The sequence below is a fragment of the Triticum dicoccoides genome, chromosome 6A (genome assembly GCF_002162155.2).
Source record: "Triticum dicoccoides isolate Atlit2015 ecotype Zavitan chromosome 6A, WEW_v2.0, whole genome shotgun sequence".
In the NCBI taxonomy this organism is placed as follows: domain Eukaryota; kingdom Viridiplantae; phylum Streptophyta; class Magnoliopsida; order Poales; family Poaceae; genus Triticum; species Triticum dicoccoides.
The window spans coordinates 621589726-621609282 of record NC_041390.1 but is presented as its reverse complement, the minus strand read 5'-3'; the positions used below and the strand labels follow the sequence as shown (position 1 = coordinate 621609282).

Here is a 19557-nt window from a genome sequence, read left to right as displayed (position 1 = left end):
GCGTGTGGGTAAGACTGAAGGTAGAGGATGAAGGCGCTGGAAGGAGGCGAGGCGCGTTTTGCCAGCATGGCGTACAAACTAGCCGAAAGTTTGGCCGGCGCACCGCGCCCAAACATGTACCTTAATTAAAGACCTGAGTCCGGATGTCTTTGTATATTTCATGGTGGGGGGAGCTGCCCATCACGTGTGCATTCTTCGTGTCCCTTCCAACAAGATCAAACGGTCCAGGGTCAATTGGAGCATCGTATCACTTGTGATGCCGTACCACCAGAATACCAGATACGTTGCCGGGCAACCACAACATGCGCATGAAGCAGATTTTAATTCCTCCCCCAGCCACGTGATGGAGCCCCCTCCCTCCTTAGTCCCCCGCCTTGGAGGGCTCCGCGGAGACTGGCTGGCTCGCGTCGCGCACTGCCGCGCGAGCGCCAAGTAGTTTCTATTTACTTGACGGTGGTGGACTTGAGGTCTCGAGGTTGACGGACGACTTGACTGAGGTCTTCCCTTCCCTCCGGTGGTGGCCAGGCTTCACATAATAAGGCTAATCAAGTCCGGAAGAGTCTTTTCAAACCCCGGGGCCTCAACCAGCTGAGCATCCACTCCAGTGTTCCAACTCATAGCTGCCGGTGGCGCACACACCTCACAACCCGGCCGGCAGCAAAGCGATGCAAGAAAGGCTGACGCTTCGTCCCATCCGGCCAACCAAAGGTGTCCACAAATCCATCTTTCGTCTTGCCCGTCGGTTTTCTATTTGCTAATCCCTCTATAAAGACATATAAGAGCGTTCAGATCACTGAATGCTCTTATACTTCTTTACTGAGGGAGTACCAAGCATTTCACAAAATCAAACCGTAGTGGCTACCAGCAAAGTCTTTCTTTACATGCATGAGTTCTATTTTTTTATTAATTCTTCATACTTGCAGGTAAGGGAGGCATTACGTGTACCAGCCAACCGGCGAGACTCACCACCACCCTTAAGTTACTGTCGCTGCTGCTCATTTGTTGTGGAGTCGGCAGCGTCCGCTGCTCCTCGACAGCGACAGTACATGACAATAGCACGGACATGATCTCTCTGCTAGATTTCAAGCGGGCCATCACCAACGACTCCAGGCACGCCTTGAGATCTTAGCATGCCCCTCGGGAACCTAACATTCCTTAGGAGGCTGGACCTGTCCATGAATGGCTTCACCAGCGTGATACCTCCTTTCAACCGTCTCCAAAGGTTGGAGCACCTTCCCTCAGACTCCTACATGCTCATCGGAGCTGGCAGGGGCTGGCGACGGCGGCGGCGGGGCTGGCCGGGCAGGGGACTCACGGAACCTGGCTAGGGTTTCCAGGGCACCGGCGGCTGGGCCTGTTTTGTTGTTGGGCCAGTATGACTGGCCCAGTCTGCCAGGGGGTGGGCTGGGGGGCCCTGCGTTGGGCCTGCAGGTTACAGCGCCAGCGGGGCCGTTGGGCCCAGCGTCGCGCTCCGCTGCTTCCGGGCCAGGAGGGGGGCAAGGGCTCTCCACTGTGTCGGGGCCAGCCCAGACAGGCCAGGTGACCTGCTGCGAGCCTGCGCCTTGGCCCGGGCCCATCGCGAAGGAGAAGCCGCGGTCGCCAACCCCTATATATAGGTGGCTGTGGGTGCCAAAAGGAACCCTAGATCTGTCGCTAGGGTTTCCTGCTTCCCCTTCGCAGGTGCGGCGCTTCGGGCATCTTGCTCGTCGTCTGCACCGCTCCATCCCTCCCCCTCCCCTTTCTTGCTCATACGCCACTGCGGTGCGGATGGGCTCCCGCCGTGGTGACAAGCCACCCATGTCGCCTCCGATTCCGGTGGCGGAGCGCCAGCGCGAGAAGGGTCTGCGGGCGAAGGCGCTCGCCAAGGTGCCTGCGACCCCTGCGGAGGACGGGGGCTGGGGGCCGCCGCCTCCATGGTGGCTCGCTGAGCAGGAACGGAAGAAGCAAGAGGAGCACGAGCGCAAGAAGAAGAAGAAGGAGGAGTACCGGCGGCGGGGGCTCGAGCAGAAGAAGGAGCTCAAGCGGAAGGAGTCCCAGCTCCCTTCGGGCGTTGAGCGGGGCGGGGATCCGCAGGCCAAGAAGCCGAAGCACAAGGGGGCCGGCTCGGCGCCGCTGCTGCTGGCGGCTGGCCCCAAGGCTTCTAGGGGGTCCGCTGACGCCCCGATCCCCGTGGAAGAGGCCGACGGGCCGGAGTGTTTCAAATGCGGCAGGGTGGGGCACTATCAAAACATGTGCTCCTTCAAACCCCTGTGCGTCGTCTGCCACGAGGAGGGCCATGCGTCGGCTTACTGTCCCACGCGGGGGAGGCCCCTGGCGCTGCAGATCATGGGCAACGCGATCCCTGGTGAGGGCTTCTTCTGCCTCCCATTCGTGGACACGGAGGGTGAGGAGGTCCACGCTCCTCTCGTGTCGGACACGGCGATCATTTCTGCGGCGACCGGCAAGTTGTCAATCCCCATCTTGGAGGCGGAACTCCCCCACCTCTTCGAAGGGGAGTGGGAATGGCAGGTGTCGGCCGTCGGAGTCGATCAGTTCTCGGTCGTCTTCCCCGACAAGGCCATGCTGCGGATGGCGACCCGCAGCGGCAAGCTCTACTTCTCCCTCCACGACATCATGGTGGACATCAAGGAGGCTCGCCCGGAGGAGCCCAAGGCCGAGCTCATGCCGGACACTTGGGTCAAGCTGTGGGGTGTGCCGCCCAAGCACCGTCACGTGGATCGCCTCATGGCCGCCACGGTGATGATTGGGCGTCCTATGGAGGTGGATACGGCGTCATTGTCAGGCCTGGGACCGGTGCGGATGCGTTTCGCGTGCCTTGCCCCGGCCAAGCTCAAGGGATACGTGCAGGTTTGGTTCAACAGTGAGGGATTCACCTTCTGCCTGGAGGCCGAGACGGGCGCTCTGCAGGGTGCGACTCCCACTCCCCCTCCCCCTCCGCCAACCAATCACGACAAGGGCCAGGAAGACAAGGACAAGGACAAGGACAAGGACCACGACATGAGCATGGGGTATGACTTCATCGACACGGCAACTTGGGACAAACTGGGTCTCAAGGACAAGGACGGGCAGGCCGCGCCTCCGGCGACGGGCGCGGCTCAGGACCAGGAGGAGTGCCAAGTGGTGGTAGGCAGCAATGAGACTGGTTTCAACTAGTATGGATCCAACATGACCATGACCATGGGCCTCGACATCGACAAGGGGGTCTCGGCGTCCTGTGACTCGGAGGGTCGCTCGAAGCTGGTCTCCCCGGTGGTTGCGAAGGTGGGCACGCCTCGAGCCGCGGCAAGCTCTCCCAAGGTGGTGACCGGCCTCGGTGAGGGCGGGATGAAGCTCCAGAAGAAGACGGCGGGCCGCAAACCACCTGCGGTGGCGCCGACGAGCCCCCCCGCGGCCTGTGCGAGCGCGGCGGTCCCGCAGCGGCCGGTGGTGATGGCGCTGGCCTCCCCTGGAGGTCCGGCTGGGGGCACCTCGTCGGTCATCTCCCCCCCCCCCGACTCGGACGCTCTTCGGGTGGAGGTGTCCAAGGTGGCGCCCATCCCCACGGCCAGGCGGTCCAAGGCGGTGGCGTCCCCGGCGACTCAGGAGAGGGCGAGATCTCGTCCGAAGGGTGCCAAGGGCAACATGCCATCCCTCCAGCGGGCCCAGCTACTTCAGGCGCAGAAGAATCTCGAAATCGAAGGTAACCCCATGCCCCGCTTTACGATCTTTGAAGATTATTCAGATGCGTGCTTGGGTGGTATCTTAGCGGATAGTGCCATGGCGATGTCTGACGCGGGGGAAGCGCACGAGGTGCTGTCTCTCATTCGCGCAAAGGAAATCGCGCAGGCGGCGCTTGCTCAGGTAGCGCTGGCCCGCGTTGCGCCAGCAGCAGATGAAGCAGGGGCTTCTCTGGTGCCAGTTGCGCGGCCAGATCAGGAGGACCAAGTAGCAGGGGCTGCGTCGTCCTCCTCCAACCGTTGTCCTGCTAAGACACGGCGCGTGGCCAAAGCGGTTACCGCTCGCGGTATACGCCTACACAATCGCATCATATAATGCGTTTCATCTTCTGGAACATCTGAGACTTCGGCCACGCTGGGAGGCGGACCCAGTTAAAAGAGTTCATTAGGAACGAGGAAATCGACGTGGTCGGCTTGCAAGAGACAATCAAGGCCGAGTTCAACCATCGAGACCTGCTTGCTGTCGACCCGTTGGAGCATTTGGTTTAGCATTGGGTGCCTGCGGTAGGTCACTCGGGGGGCTTGCTGCTAGGAGTTAACCTAGTTTGCCTAGAGGTGGTGGCTTGGGACGCCGGCCGTTTCTTCCTGTCGGCACACGTGCGACACCGCGCCACTCTTCATGAGTGGGTGGTGATTGTCGTGTATGGTCCGGCCGATCACTCGCTTTCGCTCGAGTTCTTGGAAGAACTTCAGACCAAGGTGATGGCCTTGGGCGCGAGCAACCTACCTCTGCTGGTGGGTGGTGATTTCAACTTGATCCGTTCGGGAGCGGACAAGAATAACGGTATTATCAACTGGACAAGGGTGGCCATGTTTAATAATGCGATCGCATCCATGGCCCTTAGGGAAGTGGCCCGCGTGGGGCTCGATACACCTGGACTAACAAACAGCTAACGCCGGTGCGATCCGTCTTGGACAGGGTTTTTATGTCCTCGGAGTGGGAGGTGTTGTTCCCCATGTGCTCTCTGCATGCCGAAACCAGGATTGGGTCGGACCACGTCCCCCTCATTCTTTCCTCGGGGGAGGAAAGGCTAAAACGCAGCCCGCGCTTTTTCTTTGAAACCGCGTGGCTGGAGTCTCCGGACTTTGAGCAAATCTTCCTTTCGAAATGGGAGAATTGTGTCGCTCACATCAGGCGCGTGCGCGGTCCGATGGAGTTCTGGATTGCCGCAGGGGCGGGCATGCGTGCGGCCCTCAAAGGGTGGGGAGCTAACCAGGGTCGCGAGGATATGCTGGTAAGAGCGCGCCTGACCGAGGAGCTCGCCCAGCTGGACGCTACGGTAGATGTGCAGATCTTTTCCGAGCAGGACTGGGCCCAGCACTACGCGCTTGAAGCCCAAGTCGAGTCCCTCCTTAGGGCCGAGGAGGAGTACTGGCGCAGGCGCGGTGGAATAAAGTGGACGCTCAAGGGTGATGCGAACACGCAATATTTCCACGCATACGCAAATGGCCGACGCCGTAAGTGCGCCATCCTGAGACTTCAATCGGAGCAGGGGCTCCTATTGCGGCAACAGGATATCATCCGGCACATCTACGAGTTTTATATCCAACTTAGGGGTTCCAGGGAGGAATCCAGGGCTCGACTTAGGGCGGATGTATGGGACCCTGCGCTGCGGGTCACGGACGAGGAAAATGAGAACCTGATCTTGGCCTTCCTCCCTGAGGAGATGTACAAGGCGACGCTGGGTATGAAATCTGACACTGCACCCGGGCCGGATGGGTGGCCGGTGGCGATGTTTAAGCGGTTTTGGCCAGTGCTTAAAAACCCCATTTTCGACGTGTGCAATGGTTTTATGCGCGGTACGGTTGATATATCTCGCCTGAACTTTGGGGTTCTCTCTCTGATCCCCAAGGTCCCGGGCGCGGATCACATTAGACTTTTTCGCCCTATCGCTTTGATTAATGTTCCGTTTAAAATATGTGCTAAGGCTTGTTCTACTCGCATGTCTCTGATAGCCCATCGCATTATTAGTAGAACCTAGTCGGCTTTCATTCGTGGCCGTAACATCTTGGAGGGGCCGTTGGTCCTCCAAGAAATAATCCACTCCCTAAAACGCGCTCGACAACCCGCGATTCTCCTCAAACTTGACTTTGAGAAGGCGTACGACCGTGTGAACTGGGAGTTTCTCCGACAAGTCCTCCTGGATCGAGGATTCTCGTCGGTTTGGGTTCACCGCATGATGCAGTTGGTCTCGGGAGGCCAGACGGCGATTGCGGTGAATGGAGAAGTAGGGAACTTCTTCCGTAACAAGTGCGGGCTGCGTCAAGGGGACCCAGCCTCGCCGTTGCTTTTTAACTTTGTGGCGGACGCCTTAGGCGCCATGCTAGACAGAGCTCGTTTGGCCGGCCACATCAGGGGAGTGGTGGACAACCTAATCCCGGGAGGAGTGTCTCACTTGCAATACACGGACGACACACTTCTCCTATTCGAGCCAGATACACACAGTATCGCTTCGGTCAAGGCTATACTGTTGTGCTTTGAACTCAGGTCGGGGCTTAAAATAAACTTCCACAAAAGTGAAGTGGTGTCCATAGGGATGGACGCGACCGAAAGTCAACGGGTCGCCAACTTGCTTAACTGCAAACTTGGCCAGTTCCCGTTTACATATCTCGGTCTTCCCATTGCGGCGAAGAAGTGTAAAATCTCCGACTGGGAACCCCTCTCCTCCAAGGTTGCGAATAGGGTTTGCCCGTGGAGGGGCCATTTTATGTCTTCAGGGGAAAGACTAATCCTAACCAACTCCAGCCTCTCTTCTTTGCCCATGTTTGCCATGGGCCTGTTCTTGCTGGCGGACGGGGTACACTCTAAGTTTGACACACCGCGGTCCTGTTTCTTTTGGGAAGGAGCGGGACCAAAACGGAAATACCATATGGTTAAATGGCAGGCTGTGTGTCGTCCCAAAGCCCAGGGGGGTCTTGGGATCATCAACTCCAAGTTGATGAACATCGCACTAATGTGCAAGCGGATCTGGAAAATGACTCAGGGCGAGACTGGCCTTTGGATCGACCTCCTCCGTGCAAAATATTTCCCGCATGGGAATTTTTTTGACGCGGCTCCCCATGGGTCTCCTTTCTGGAACTCCATTCAATCCCTCAAACCCTTCTTTGCCAAGGGTGCAAAGTTTGCGGTTAACAATGGACGCTCTACGCGTCTCTGGCTTGATCTTTGGATTGGCCAACGACCCTTATGGGAGGAGTTTCGCCAACTCTTTTCCATAGCGGTCGAGCCCGAGCAACGGGTTGCCTCGGCTCTCCGCGCCTCCCCCCTGCATTAACTTCAGGCGCGAGTTAACGGGGCCGGAGTTGGCGGATTGGGATCACCTTCAGGCGCTGCTTGCGGACGTCCGATTGTCGGATTCCGCGGACTCGATCTCGTGGAGGCTCACGAGCTCTGGCAAATTCTCTGTCAACTCCCTGTATAGAGAGCTTTCCCGCGGCCAGATATCGTCGGCGGCCACGGGGCTTTGGAAGGCTAAAATCCCGCTCAAAATCAAGGTCTTCCTCTGGCAACTCTGCCAAGATCGCCTTCCTACCTCTATTAACATCGCGAAACGCAATGGCCCCGCCTCCGGCCCTTGTGCGCTGTGTGGGGTCCCGGAAGATGCTGACCACGCTTTCTTCCGGTGCTCTCTAGCTCGTTTTGCCTGGAGCGCGGTCCGTGCGGCCGCGGAAGTGGATTGGGATCCACGCTCCCGATCTGAGCTCGTGTCTTCCTTATCTCTGGTTCAAGGCACGTCTCGTAGGGTCATGTGGACTTGTGCGGCGGCTATGCAATGGGCTATTTGGAATATCCGTAACAAGTTTACTATTGAGGGTGTGTTTCCCTTGCATCCCGCTGACGTCATCTTCAAATGCATCATGTTCTTGCAGCAATGGGCCCTGCTGGGAAGACAACAGGACGCTGATCTCCACCACCAAGCTATCTGCCGTCTTCGCGCCGTCTACTCCGAGTCTCGGGCTCCGCCGTCTGATCAGTTGGCTGCCGCATAGGGTTGGGCAGTCTCTTTTGGTCCTCGTACCTTCCGAGCATGCGTGCTCGTCGTTTGGGCTGTTATTGCCTTGTACCGCAACTCTTAGCTCATCTAGCGGTCTTTCCCTTAAACTATCGCCTCTTTAGGCGCCTTATGTTGGTCCTGTGGTTGTGATACTCTGCCTAAGTTTGTGGGCTTTCCGGATACTCTTACAAACTGCTCCAAGCTACGGAGCCTAGTCCTGTCTCGCAACTTACTAATAGGAGAAGTTCCCAGCGGTATATATCGCCTATCCAATCTACTGATGTTAGATCTTGGAGGAAATAATCTCACCGGAACAATCCCACCAAGCCTAAAAAACATCAGTCAGCTTGAAGAGATCTCGCTTGGTGATAATAAGCTCACCGGAACCATTCCTGATGAGTTGGGAAAACTCCCAAATCTTTCTATATTAATCCTTGCTTCAAATAGGCTATTAGGTGAAATCCCGGAAACCCTGTACAAATACAATCAGTCTTCTCTCCAATATTTATTATTAGGTTCCAATATGCTTGGGAAAACACTGCCGTCTAACTTTGGTGATACCCTCCTGAATCTTGCATATCTCTATCTGGACGATAACAATTTTGAAGGTCATCTCCCAGCATCACTAGGCAATATTTCTGGGCTAGAGTGGTTAGACATGTCATTCAACAAGTTCGTGGGTCAAGTTCCAAGTTCTTTTGGTAATCTTGGAAAGTTAGATTACCTAAACCTTCAGCAAAACAATTTGTTGGGCTTCATCCCAATAGAGCTTGGCGGCTTAAAGCAGCTCACCCGTCTGGATTTGTCTGATAATAATCTGCAAGGTGGTGTGCCATGAAACAGAGTATTTGGAAATAAAACTCCCGCCTCACTTGGAGGCAACTAGCCAGTGAGGACTTCTTTGGAGGAACACTGGATCTGCTCCCATGTCCTACCATCTCTCAGAGAAAAGAAACACAGTACATACGACTAATTATTACAACATCTGGTTTCATGTCAATTATATTGTTTGGCTTATTTTATGCTCACCGAGATGTCAAGGGCAAACCTATCATTCTTGTTTTGTTTGTTTGGCCGTGTGTAATTCTCAGGGTTGGTGCCTTCCCATGCTTCTCTTTGGAAATAAATGACCCTGTGAGATCTTGGCTCGCAGTGCTCAGCAATCAGCAAGATGAATCAAAAGGATACTTCAAAAAAAAAATCATCAGGATTTGTCACGTTGGCTACAAAGCTACTTCCTTTTGCCATGCCGACTTTTCTAATACTAAAGTTATGGCTAAAACTTATAACAACTCGGACAGCCAAAGCTACCCAACAAGCAAAGGAAAAGTACATAAAGTGTGGACTGTGGAGGGTGTTAAGATTAAATTAATATGCGCTGGCTCTCGCGACCACGTCGCCTCCGCAGGCGACCGGCCGCGCCCCGATCTCCTTCTCCAGCGACCCTCCCTCCTCCTTCCCTCCCCCCCGCCGGGCCTGGCGCGGGCGACGCTGGCGGCGGCGGCCCCCTCGCTTTTCCCCTCTCGGCTTCCTCTGGCGCGGGACGGGGCAGGCTGGGGGGTGTGCCTAGGCGGCGGCGGTCCGGCATGGCGGCGGGGTCCTGGCGCTACGCGGGCAGATGGCTGGACGGCGGCGTCGCCGTTGGTGGCGGAGTGGTGCGGCGGTGTGTCCTGACGGCGCCCGCTCGACCCAGATCTAGGCCCTTCGGGCCCCATCTGGGCCCGGGCGGGCCGGCGGCGGGGTGAGCCTGCAGCGCGACCTCCAGGAGGCCGGGGCGTGGCGGCGAGCGGCGGCGGGCTGGCGACGCGGATACCGAATTGCTGCAGCGTGGCCGGCGAGGCTTTGTAGGCCCGTTTGGGCTCGGCCGGGCCAGGGGTGGCCTGGTGTGCCCTGCTGCCGCGTCCGGCCGGCGACCGCGACGGTGCTGGGGGCTCGGGCCTCCTGCACGTTGGCGGGGGAGGTGGGTCCCTCCTGCTCGGTAGCGGTGTCGCTGCTTCCGTCGTTTGGCGTTCCTCTTCGGGTCTCCTGGCCTCGTGATGGTGTTCACAGTGAGGCGGCATGGGCAGTGGTGCAACCATGGTGGCGCAAGGTGGTGGGCGGAGGTTTGGCTGGTCGGCTCCGGTTCGGTCGGGCGGCGGGGTTTGGAGTGTGGGAGAAATCCTTGCCGGTCTTCGGCTCCGATGCGGTGATGCCTGCGGGTGCCACCTTTCCTTCCTGGAGGGTGTCGTTGTTATCCATCCCCCAACTCTCTCCGCGTGCCGGGGGAAACCCTAGGATCCGTCCGGGCAGCAGCGTCGTCGGCGTCGCATTCCCTCTTGGGGGTGCTGCTTGGTACGCGGCGGATCGAAGCCTCGGGCTATGGTGGTTTGTCTCCGGTGAGCGCAGCGGTGGCGGGTCATCCATGCTTGGTTGAGCTGCCGTTGTTGGCATTTGTTTCTTTTTCTTTTTCTTTTGGGCTTGTTGTGCTGCTCGCCCCAGCGATCTGTAATCGGTGTTGATGCTTTGGAATACAAAGCGGGGGAAACTCTTTTTCGGTAATTTATATGCGCTAATTATGTACATCCATGCTTTAGGGGAACCGTCAAGAGGTTGCTAATTTGGCAACTCACAACCGTCAAGAAATGGTGAGCTTCTGTTTCATTGGTGAGACGCATCATGGCAATTTGCTCCTTGCTGCTGGCTGGAAATAATTACACATGGAACGCAGAGCAGAATCAATAGCACGTACAGAATTCAACTGAGAGTGTGCACGCAGTTTATCTTACAGTTGTCTTGAACCGATGACGACGTATCTAAGAAGGACCAAGTTTTTCAGTGTGGGCAGAGTTGATCTAGTGGAAACAGAGGAGGAGGTGCTTCAGCTCCAGGTTTCGCTTCAATGGTACAAATATATTCTGAATTGCTTTTACTTAAGATGCAGCTGTCTGGAATGTATCCTGATGGGGTATGCAATTCGAGGAAGTAAAGAACCACCTGATGGCAATGGAGAAAGCAAAAATCAAAAAACATTAAATTCAGATTGCCGGCAGAAGAGATGGAAGGTTCTACATAAAAGCACCATTTGATATGGAAGTCGCGACCGGTCCAACAATATCAAACACATGAGATATGGTTGTTCCAGAGGCAGCAGGAGAGATACAACACACGAGTAGCAGGAGCCTAACACAAAAGCACATCGTAAACTACTATAACAACAATGGATGGCATATTGCGACCTTCACAGAAGCGGCTGGGCAAGATGAGCCTCTCTGCTGCCGAGTCCCCCTTCTCCGGGACGAAGACCGTTAAGTGCTTGCTGACGCAGCAGGATGTGGTCTGGTGAAGCAGAAGCTGAAGAGCAAAAGGAGATGGTCTGAAATGCTTACCTTGGTTTACTTTTGAGTTGATCAAGAGAAGCACCTTGTTGTAAACACATATGGATAAATAACAACTTGATGAAAACTGGTGAACGCTCCTTCAGTTTTGAGGTGAGCGCAACTTCAGTTTTGAGTGCTCAAAACACAACTGTCACATAATTTTTGAATCTAATCACAACAACAAAAATTCAAACCAGGAACTGAACCCTGAAGTTTCCGCTGTTTTCTTTTGACCGGCAACCAAGATGATAGATCTACAAACTGCTGAGCAAAGCAAACTTATCAGGAATAAAACTAACTAATGTGCTTACAAAGCACGTGCCAGCTTTTCACAGGAATTAACTCAAACACTTATCAACAGAGATTTTCAGGAGTCCACAGGCAATGGGTTTTTGTCACCCAAGAATTCAGCAATGAAGTAGTCCCAGCCAATCCCTGTGGGGTTACAGAGAGCAGACGAGAAGAAGCAGAGCTTCGAAAGAACTTGTTGTCGATGATGTGTGCATTACCGGCCTCAATGACGGAGACGTTGCAGGTCCCCCAGCTGGTTCACAAAGAGAGAGAAGCGTCTCTGCTTCATCTTCATGATGACAACCAGCTGCCTTCTTTCACTTCGGCCCCCCTTCTTCTATTGAGTTCACACGAGTCGATCCAACCACCTTCACTGTACTTTCTTAGTCAGGCCATCAGCTAGCCACCGATGTTGCAGTTTAGCTCCCTTTGACAGCAAGCAGAGTCTTGAGATTTGGTTAGCTCAACTGCTTCTGTCCTTGGCTAAAGATTTACGCGCCCCGTCATGCTTTTCCTGCAAAAAAGGATACACAGGTCTGTAATATTGCACGAGTTTGCTTACGGTTGATTCAGAGTTAAGTCAACGAAACAGAGAAGACATGATGTCTATCAAGAGCTATGGTAACTTATCATCGATTTTTAACATTGATCACAAATCGAGCTACCCAACAGTACATTGAACTAGTGCTTCACTTTCTACAACAGAGATGCATGCATGGTTGTTGCTTGGATCTCATCCATCTCTTCTGGATTACCGCCGCCAATATATATTTTCTGGCATGACAAGGCCCGAAAAGCAATTATATATTTCCACCTCCAATATTACTGAAAGAGTTAAAGTATCCTAACATACGTTTCTTCTTGATTTTATTATTTCCTTCTTGTTCTACAACTTGATGGAAATTGGTGAGCGTTCCTTCGGTTTTGAGTGCTCACAAACACAACCACCACACCATAATTTTTTGCCATGTGACCAAAAGATCTGATAGATTTACTCTAGTGTAGTATATATTGTCTATATGTGAACATAAGAGTATGACGGGAGTACTAAAGAGCACAAATCACCATGTGCAGCGCTAGACCTCATCTTTGGACCGCTCCATGAAGCTTTTTCGCTTTCCCAGAGAAGACGTACTCCTATCATTTCAGCTGATTGATAACGGTGCATGTATGCTTCTGCAGTTCCTGTAGAATGGGTAGGTTCTGTATCCGGTTAGGGTGCATTTTAGTTTTTCATTTTTTCAAAATTCTGTGCCACCATATTAAAAATAACAACAAATGTACATTGTGTGCATGTAAAGGAAGCTTAGAAACTGTATTTAGATAGTAAATTTTTGTAGAGCACTTACAATGTTTTTGATGCGGGCAAGCCTGGTTCACACAACAGCCTTAGTTCGCTGCTGTCCACATTATGTACCATCTGGGGACTGGTGAGTTGTTGTAGACACTGTGGCAAGGACTTGATGCTCTCGCATCCATAACCTTAACCTCTTCCAATGATTTTTAGGTTTCCAGCTCCCAATGATTTTCAGGTTTCCAACCAGGTTTTCAAGGCTCTCTGGAAGGTACTCTAGTTTACTACAGCCTCCAATGTCGAGTGTTTGAAGATTTTTGAGGCTTCCAAGGCTCTCCGGAAGATACTCTAGTTTGTTACAGCCTCTGAGGTTCAGTGTTTGAAGGTTTTTTAGGCTTCCAAGAGTCTCTGGAAGGGACTCTATTACCCAGCAGTGTGTGAGGTCGAGGGAACGAAGGTTTGTGAGGCTTCCAAGGCTCTTCGGAAGGGGCTTTAGTTTCCAGCACCATGTGAGGTCTAGTGTTTGAAGGTTTTTGAGGCTTCCAAAGCTCTCTGGAAGGCACACTAGTTTCATACATTCTGAGAGGTCTAGTGTTTGAAGTTTTTCAAGCCTTCCAAGGCTCTCTGGAAGGGACTTCAATTGCCAGCAGTATAAGAGGTTCAGTGTTCGAAGGTTTTTGAGGCTTCCAAGGCTCTCTGGAAGGGACTCTAGTTTCTTCCACCGTGCGAGGTCGAGTGTTTGAAGGTTTTTGAGGCTTCCAAGGCTCTCTGGAAGGGACTCTAGTTTCTCACACCATGTGAGGTCTATTGTTTGAAGGTTTTTTAGGCTTCCAAAAGCCTCTGGTATGACTTCGATACTGGTACAATAAGATAAGTCAAGATGCGCTAGACTCTCAAGTTTGCCAATCGAGCTTGGTATTGCAGAAATTTTATCTGATCCACTGAGGTTCAGGTAATGTAATTTTGAGAACTGAGTGATACTCTCAGGAAATTGCCGATCTTTGAGATTTGGAGCAATAAGAACCTCCAATTGCTTCACTTGTCCTAGAGCACTTGGAAACTCTGTGATGGAGCATCCAGATAGATCCAAGACGCGCAAGCACTTTGGAAATGAAAATACACCACCATGGATTTCAGAATTGAAAAAATGCATCGCCCTTAACTTGGAGGGAAAAATAGTTGACATCTTCCTTGCCTTGTTGTAATCTGTAGTATTGTAATTTGTAAGAGACGCATAACAACAATATTCTTTTCTTCTAGTACTGCTCGCTCTTTTAGCATCAAAGACAACCAACTCTTCAGTAATGATCGATCTTGCGAGATCATGCACCAGATCATGCATGGTGAAGATTGTTTTTGGAATTATCTGAAACCAAAAAGAATAGGATTAATCCCACCGGAAAAATTGTCAAGCAAACAGTATTATTTACCTAAATGAAGTTACATGATCCTTTTACAGAAAGATTAATATGCTGAACTTGGCAGGCCAAAAAATTGTCTATGTTTGCACTTCTGCTCGCCGCGATTCACAATGGGCCAACTACCTGTGCCGTCCAAGAAACAGCTCATCGCACCTACGCTTGCCCTTATGCGCTTAAAGAAAATCCAGCAGTCTAGCTAAAACCCTCTACTTAAAAGCACTTTTAGATAGAGTACCTATAATAGCTAGGTAGAGCACAAAAAGTGCCTCCCCTCCCTCGATTTACCTATAATGATCTACCTATATTTCATTTTTGCTTCTATCTCCCTCCCAATCTTGTTGAGCACCTTGTAGGAATTTTATAGAGCACCTCATATCCTCTGAACCCAACGTCGGGAGCTGCTGAGGGCGGCAACGGAGCTAGGCGGAGGTAGATCTCGCGGCGGGTGCACACGACGACATACCTTCCACCGTGGGTCACCTCCACGACGGTGTATAGTCGAGGCTCTATCAAAGAGGTAGCAAGCAGAATGAGGACTACAATGACAACTTGGTAGTAGTCATAACTCACAAGATGAGAGAAGGAGATAGAAAATGTAGTGAGAAGGTAAATCCCAATGTCAAGCTGGCCTGGTGGTCAAAATTGATCCGTCTTGCCAGTTGCCACCTCCTCTCACCTCATAGGCAAAAGTGGTTGTGGTGCAAACGCAGACTTGTTTAAAGAACCGGGAAACTCAATACAAATTCTTTTGGAGTTTAGGGGGGAGAGGTTTACTATGGAAATGGCATGTAACTTTAGGGTGCTCCAATGAAATTTTGTAGCACGTATTAAGTAATTCCATCTTGTACGTGTTTACATTTTTTAGGGAAAATATTGTTCAGCCAAGTATATAGTAGGCTGTACTATTCGGTAAGCCAAACAAAATACAATACCATGCATTAACTGTATGTATGTGTAGTGATCCAAATGGCATTTGACGAGGGTAAACTACAACGGGATGGATGAAGAAGTTACTTTGCTTTTTTCTTCCAGCAGGTACCCTACAGTTGGGCTATTTTTAGAGGAAAGAGTGAAGTATATTCTGATGCACCAATATCTTGAGTGCTTTATTTGCCACAAAGGGAGAAACATATGCATGGATTAATGTACCAAACTGTTAACATATATACTCCCTCCGTAAACTAATATAAGAGTGTTTAGATTACTACTTTAGTGATCTAAGCGCTCTTATATTAGTTTACAGAGGGAGTAACATGGTGCACTTGTCAGCCACATATGCATGCATGCTTTTTCACAGCAGTTGTTGCATGCCATTTGATAACGAGTAAAAAAGAATACTCTTTATCTATATTGTATAAGTATTTTGTACTAACTCACCTTAGGCAATTCTGTGCGCAGTTTTGAATGCTGAAGGAAAGACATCCCCATGAATTGCCTAATATACTTCTCGGCACGTTGTATGGCCGAAAAGTTATTAGATGGCTCGATGAAACCAAGGGCAATCCATTGATGGATAAGATCATCTTTATTTATATTGTGACCTTTAGGAAAGATGCCACAATAGGCAAAGCATAACCTCAAATATGGTGTCAAAGTATTGTAAGTTAACTTCAAGGATGGTAACACTGTACTATCAGAAAATGGTTCATCCCAAATATCATTATTGCACATAGCTTTCCAGTCACTAAGATCCATTCCAGATAGCAAGAATCCAAGTGCTTGAGCTGCTAATGGCAAACCTCCACATTTCCTTGCAATTATCTGTCCAACTGGTTCAGCTTGGCCTTTATCAACCCTACATTCAAAACCACTATTTTGCTTGATTATTCTCCAGCACATGTCGTTGTCCAAGGGATCTAGCAAGTATGGTTGAACACCAACAGTACACATTTTTCTTGCAATGTCTTTGCTGCGTGTTGTGACCAAGACTTTCATCTTGGAGCCTACATTCAACATAAGCTTGAGTTGATCCAGTTGGAAGTTATCTGTCTCCCATATGTCATCTAAAACAATTAAAGTCTTCTTATCTTGAAGTAGATCTTTAAGGCGTTGGTCTATCAACTCCCTTGTATCTAGATTTTGGCTTCCTTTTCCGAGTACTTGAGAAATTATGGAGTTCCCTATTTTTTTCAAATCAAACACCTGGGATACATAAACCCAAACCCGATGATTATAATCTTTGAATTGAGTATCATTGAAAACCAATTGTGCCAAAGTTGATTTTCCTATGCCTCCAAGCCCACAGATAGGAAGAACGGTTATATGTTCTTTGTTGTTATTGCTTGTGGATAACAAAGAAAGGACATTCATCCTGTCTTTGTCTCTTCCTATGATGAGTGATTCAATCACATTTGTTGTTGTTTCCCGTGGATCGGGAAGCTGGTGCACATCAATTAGGCTGGAGTTGTCATGTGTGAATTTGAAACTCTCATGATCCTCTTTGATCTTCCTCAGCTGGCCTCTCATTTTCTTCATCTTATAAGCCATGGCAATCTTGGGTGCAATAGCAAAACAGTCCAGCTTCCCAATCATATACAAGAAATTTCAACAAGTCATTATGATATAATATAAAACCTTGGAGCAACTACACCCGGCTTTAATAAGATGTAGTATTCTCGATCCCTCTACCCGGTAACTACATGCTGCATGGTAGATATATAAATCCAACATAAAACTTTTGGACGGATGTAAAACATAGCTTCCCTCTTGTAGTACAAATTTTTATTCTTATATACCTAGTTTCACGGCCGGGATTTGTACACCAAATTTAAGTAGGCTAAATGCCTCTTGTACACCAGATTTAAGTAGGCTTCAATTTTTAGAAGGGCACCAACAAGTTTTAAGCTTTAAACATTGCAATTAACTAGTGACCAGTTGCTTACATTGGAAAGTACGTTCAGATGATTAAGCACAGTGGCGGAGCCAGGGGGGCAGCAGGGGCTCTGGACCCCCCTAATACCATGGATTTGTTCCTAAATGAACACATGAACAGCAGTTCTCTAACTGGCCCTCCCCAACACCATAATTTCACTTGTCCTGCCACCACCACTGATCAAGCATGGTTTTGTGGACAATCATATAATTAAATAATCAAATTATTTGACCAAAGCAACAAACTCTGTACTAGCCAAGAATATTAATTAACGAAAAACCGATCAAGATAAGGCACGGGTGGCATATGTATACCTTTCTGGAGGCTGGTTCACTATTAGCTTTGAACTCGTCGAGCATGTAAGAGATGTCGTAGGCAGCGTGCTTGAGCCGGTTGAGCCACACCCGCACCAACTCCTCCGTGACAGACCGCCTCTCAGCATCCTTGAGCGCCGCCTCCATGTACTCCAGTGTGTCCTTCATGTCCTGGAGGTCGTCCTTGAAGCTGCACAGCATCGTGACCTCATCCCCAATGGCAGAACCCAGCTTATTGCCCACCGCTGAAACCACAGCCGAGGCAAGCAAACCGGCTACATGCGCCATGTTGTTCGTCTTCACCGAAACTTTTCTCTCTCAAGTTGTATGCCAATTGGATGAGGTGTGAACACAGCCGAGCACCAGAAATGACGCATGCAGTTACCAACTCATGCATGGTCATATGTATGATCGACCCATGCTCCACCAAGATGGAAAGGGATCATCTACCTTGCTTAGTTGTGATAATACGCACAGCACAGCACACGTTAGCTTTAGCTTTACCAGCAGGCAAAGGTCAAGAAAAGAATCTCTTATCTTTCTCCCTGTAAAGGGAAAAGAAAAGGAACCAGGGAGAAGAAAAGAATGTGAACTCCCTCAGAAAAATAAAGGAATTGAGAAGAATCCTATTCCCTGATGCATTCTTTTGTTTGTATATAACTTTTGAGCTGTTTTAGTCTATCATTTTTTTAGTTCTGGGGATTCCACAGTGTCCTTCAACCCAAAGAAAAATCATAATCAGTTTACTATACATATAGCAGGATCACAAACAAAAAAGAGAATCAAAAGATCTGTAGGATTACTTACAGTGAACTCACCTTCTTTGTATCCGCTGCCAGGCTGCTTGAGCAAATTTAGCAATCTGCTTGGCATCTTTGTAAATTTTCAATATCCTGCAAAAAATATTGCATCAGTGTATATAAAATAAAGCTGCTCCGCAGAAGAAAAAAAATCTGGGAACAAAAAGAAAGAATACACATTGTGATACTCTTGCTTGCTTGTTTGACTGGAGATTTTTCCAAAGGAGACAGGAATGGCAGATGGTGAGGAAGCTCTCAGGTATTACAAAATTAGGCAACCGCACACAGATATTTATAGAAGTCATGGGTGGCTCCTTGCTTGTGCTACGGCGTTCATCTGTTTCCACGACAACGCCTCTGCCCTAGCCGCCAGCCACCGCAGAAGCGCCGTGTGTCAGTTCTTGAGGTGATGACGCTGAGCCATCGAAGCCGGCACCCCGTGATGCGAGGGAACAGAGGATGCTCTGCGGCCTCTGCCTCGGGGTCACTATCTCCTCTAGCCAGCTCTCCCATTGGGTATTTCGCATGATGCGGCCACTCTGAAATACAAAGAAGGCTCACACACAAATACATAAGAAAACATGTTTATCTATACTCAATAGATCTAAATTTTGGGTGCTCTGTTGCTATTTACAAATCTACCACATCATCATCTATATAATCTACATACTCAATTCATCAAACACTTTACGGGATGAAATCAGAGGTTAAAATAGAGTTCAATCTAGCCACAAATTCTTCAAAATTATGCAGTAGCATGATCTCTGCCCACAACGTCACAATAAAAGTTTCTGCTTACATATCAAATATATAGGGGTTAATTATCCTTTTGCCCTCAGTGGTGTCCATGTGCTCAGTTTTGCCCTCAGATGCGAATTGTGCTCAGTTTTGCCCCTAGTCCGTGCGCACCGACTCGTTCCGTGAACTCTGCCGTCTCCGTCAGGTCAACCTTTTGACTCGGCCCTTACAGGTGGGACCAGGCGACAGAAATGACCAATTTTATTCAGACCGTTGCACGCGTGGCTTGTGGGACCCAGCAGAGAGCCGTTGAGCAGAGAGCCGTTGGCAGGTGTGCTATATAAGCGGGCGACAGCGGCGGTGACCACGGCGACAGAGAACACGGTAGTGACCACGGCGAGAGAGAGAGCACGGCGGCGGGAAGCTAGCTGTGGAGGGCGCGGCGGTGGGAAGCTAGCAGTGGAGGGCGCGGCGGCGTTGAGATCCCTTCGGCTCCGAGCTCCATGTCTTCCTCAAGCTCCCGCGCCACCTCGCAGATGTAGAGCCGGGCGCGTGTGGACATGCCTGTCTTCGTCTGTCCGCGGTGCCGGGCGGGCGTTGATCGGAGGGTTTCTCAGACACCGAGGAACCAGAATCGTCCGTTCTACGTGTGCAGCGAGAATGGGGTAAGAATCGGGGCAATTGCACCATTTTCGTGGTCGGGATCTTTGAGCAATGGGTTGATCTGTTTGGTGTTCATGCAGGTGACATGCTTCTTTCT

General features: G+C 50.7%; 1 protein-coding gene and 1 pseudogene across 1 annotated transcript; one reads left to right on the top strand and one right to left on the bottom strand.

The window, feature by feature from the left end:
- The window catches only part of LOC119316154, a 9004-nt pseudogene extending 455 nt beyond the window's left edge, over nucleotides 1–8549 (top strand).
- Nucleotides 8550–11251: 2702 nt separating this feature from the next.
- On the bottom strand, nucleotides 11252–17609 carry LOC119318586 (putative disease resistance protein RGA1). The gene is made up of 5 exons (XM_037593166.1): nucleotides 17260–17609; nucleotides 15451–16593; nucleotides 12708–14018; nucleotides 12424–12543; nucleotides 11252–11872 (listed from the first exon to the last, which is right to left on the bottom strand). The coding sequence occupies exons 1-3, from the start codon at nucleotides 17545–17547 to the stop codon at nucleotides 12768–12770; spliced, it is 2682 nt and encodes an 893-aa protein (XP_037449063.1). The 5' UTR covers nucleotides 17548–17609; the 3' UTR covers nucleotides 11252–11872; nucleotides 12424–12543; nucleotides 12708–12767.
- Between the last annotated feature and the right edge of the window lie 1948 nt (nucleotides 17610–19557).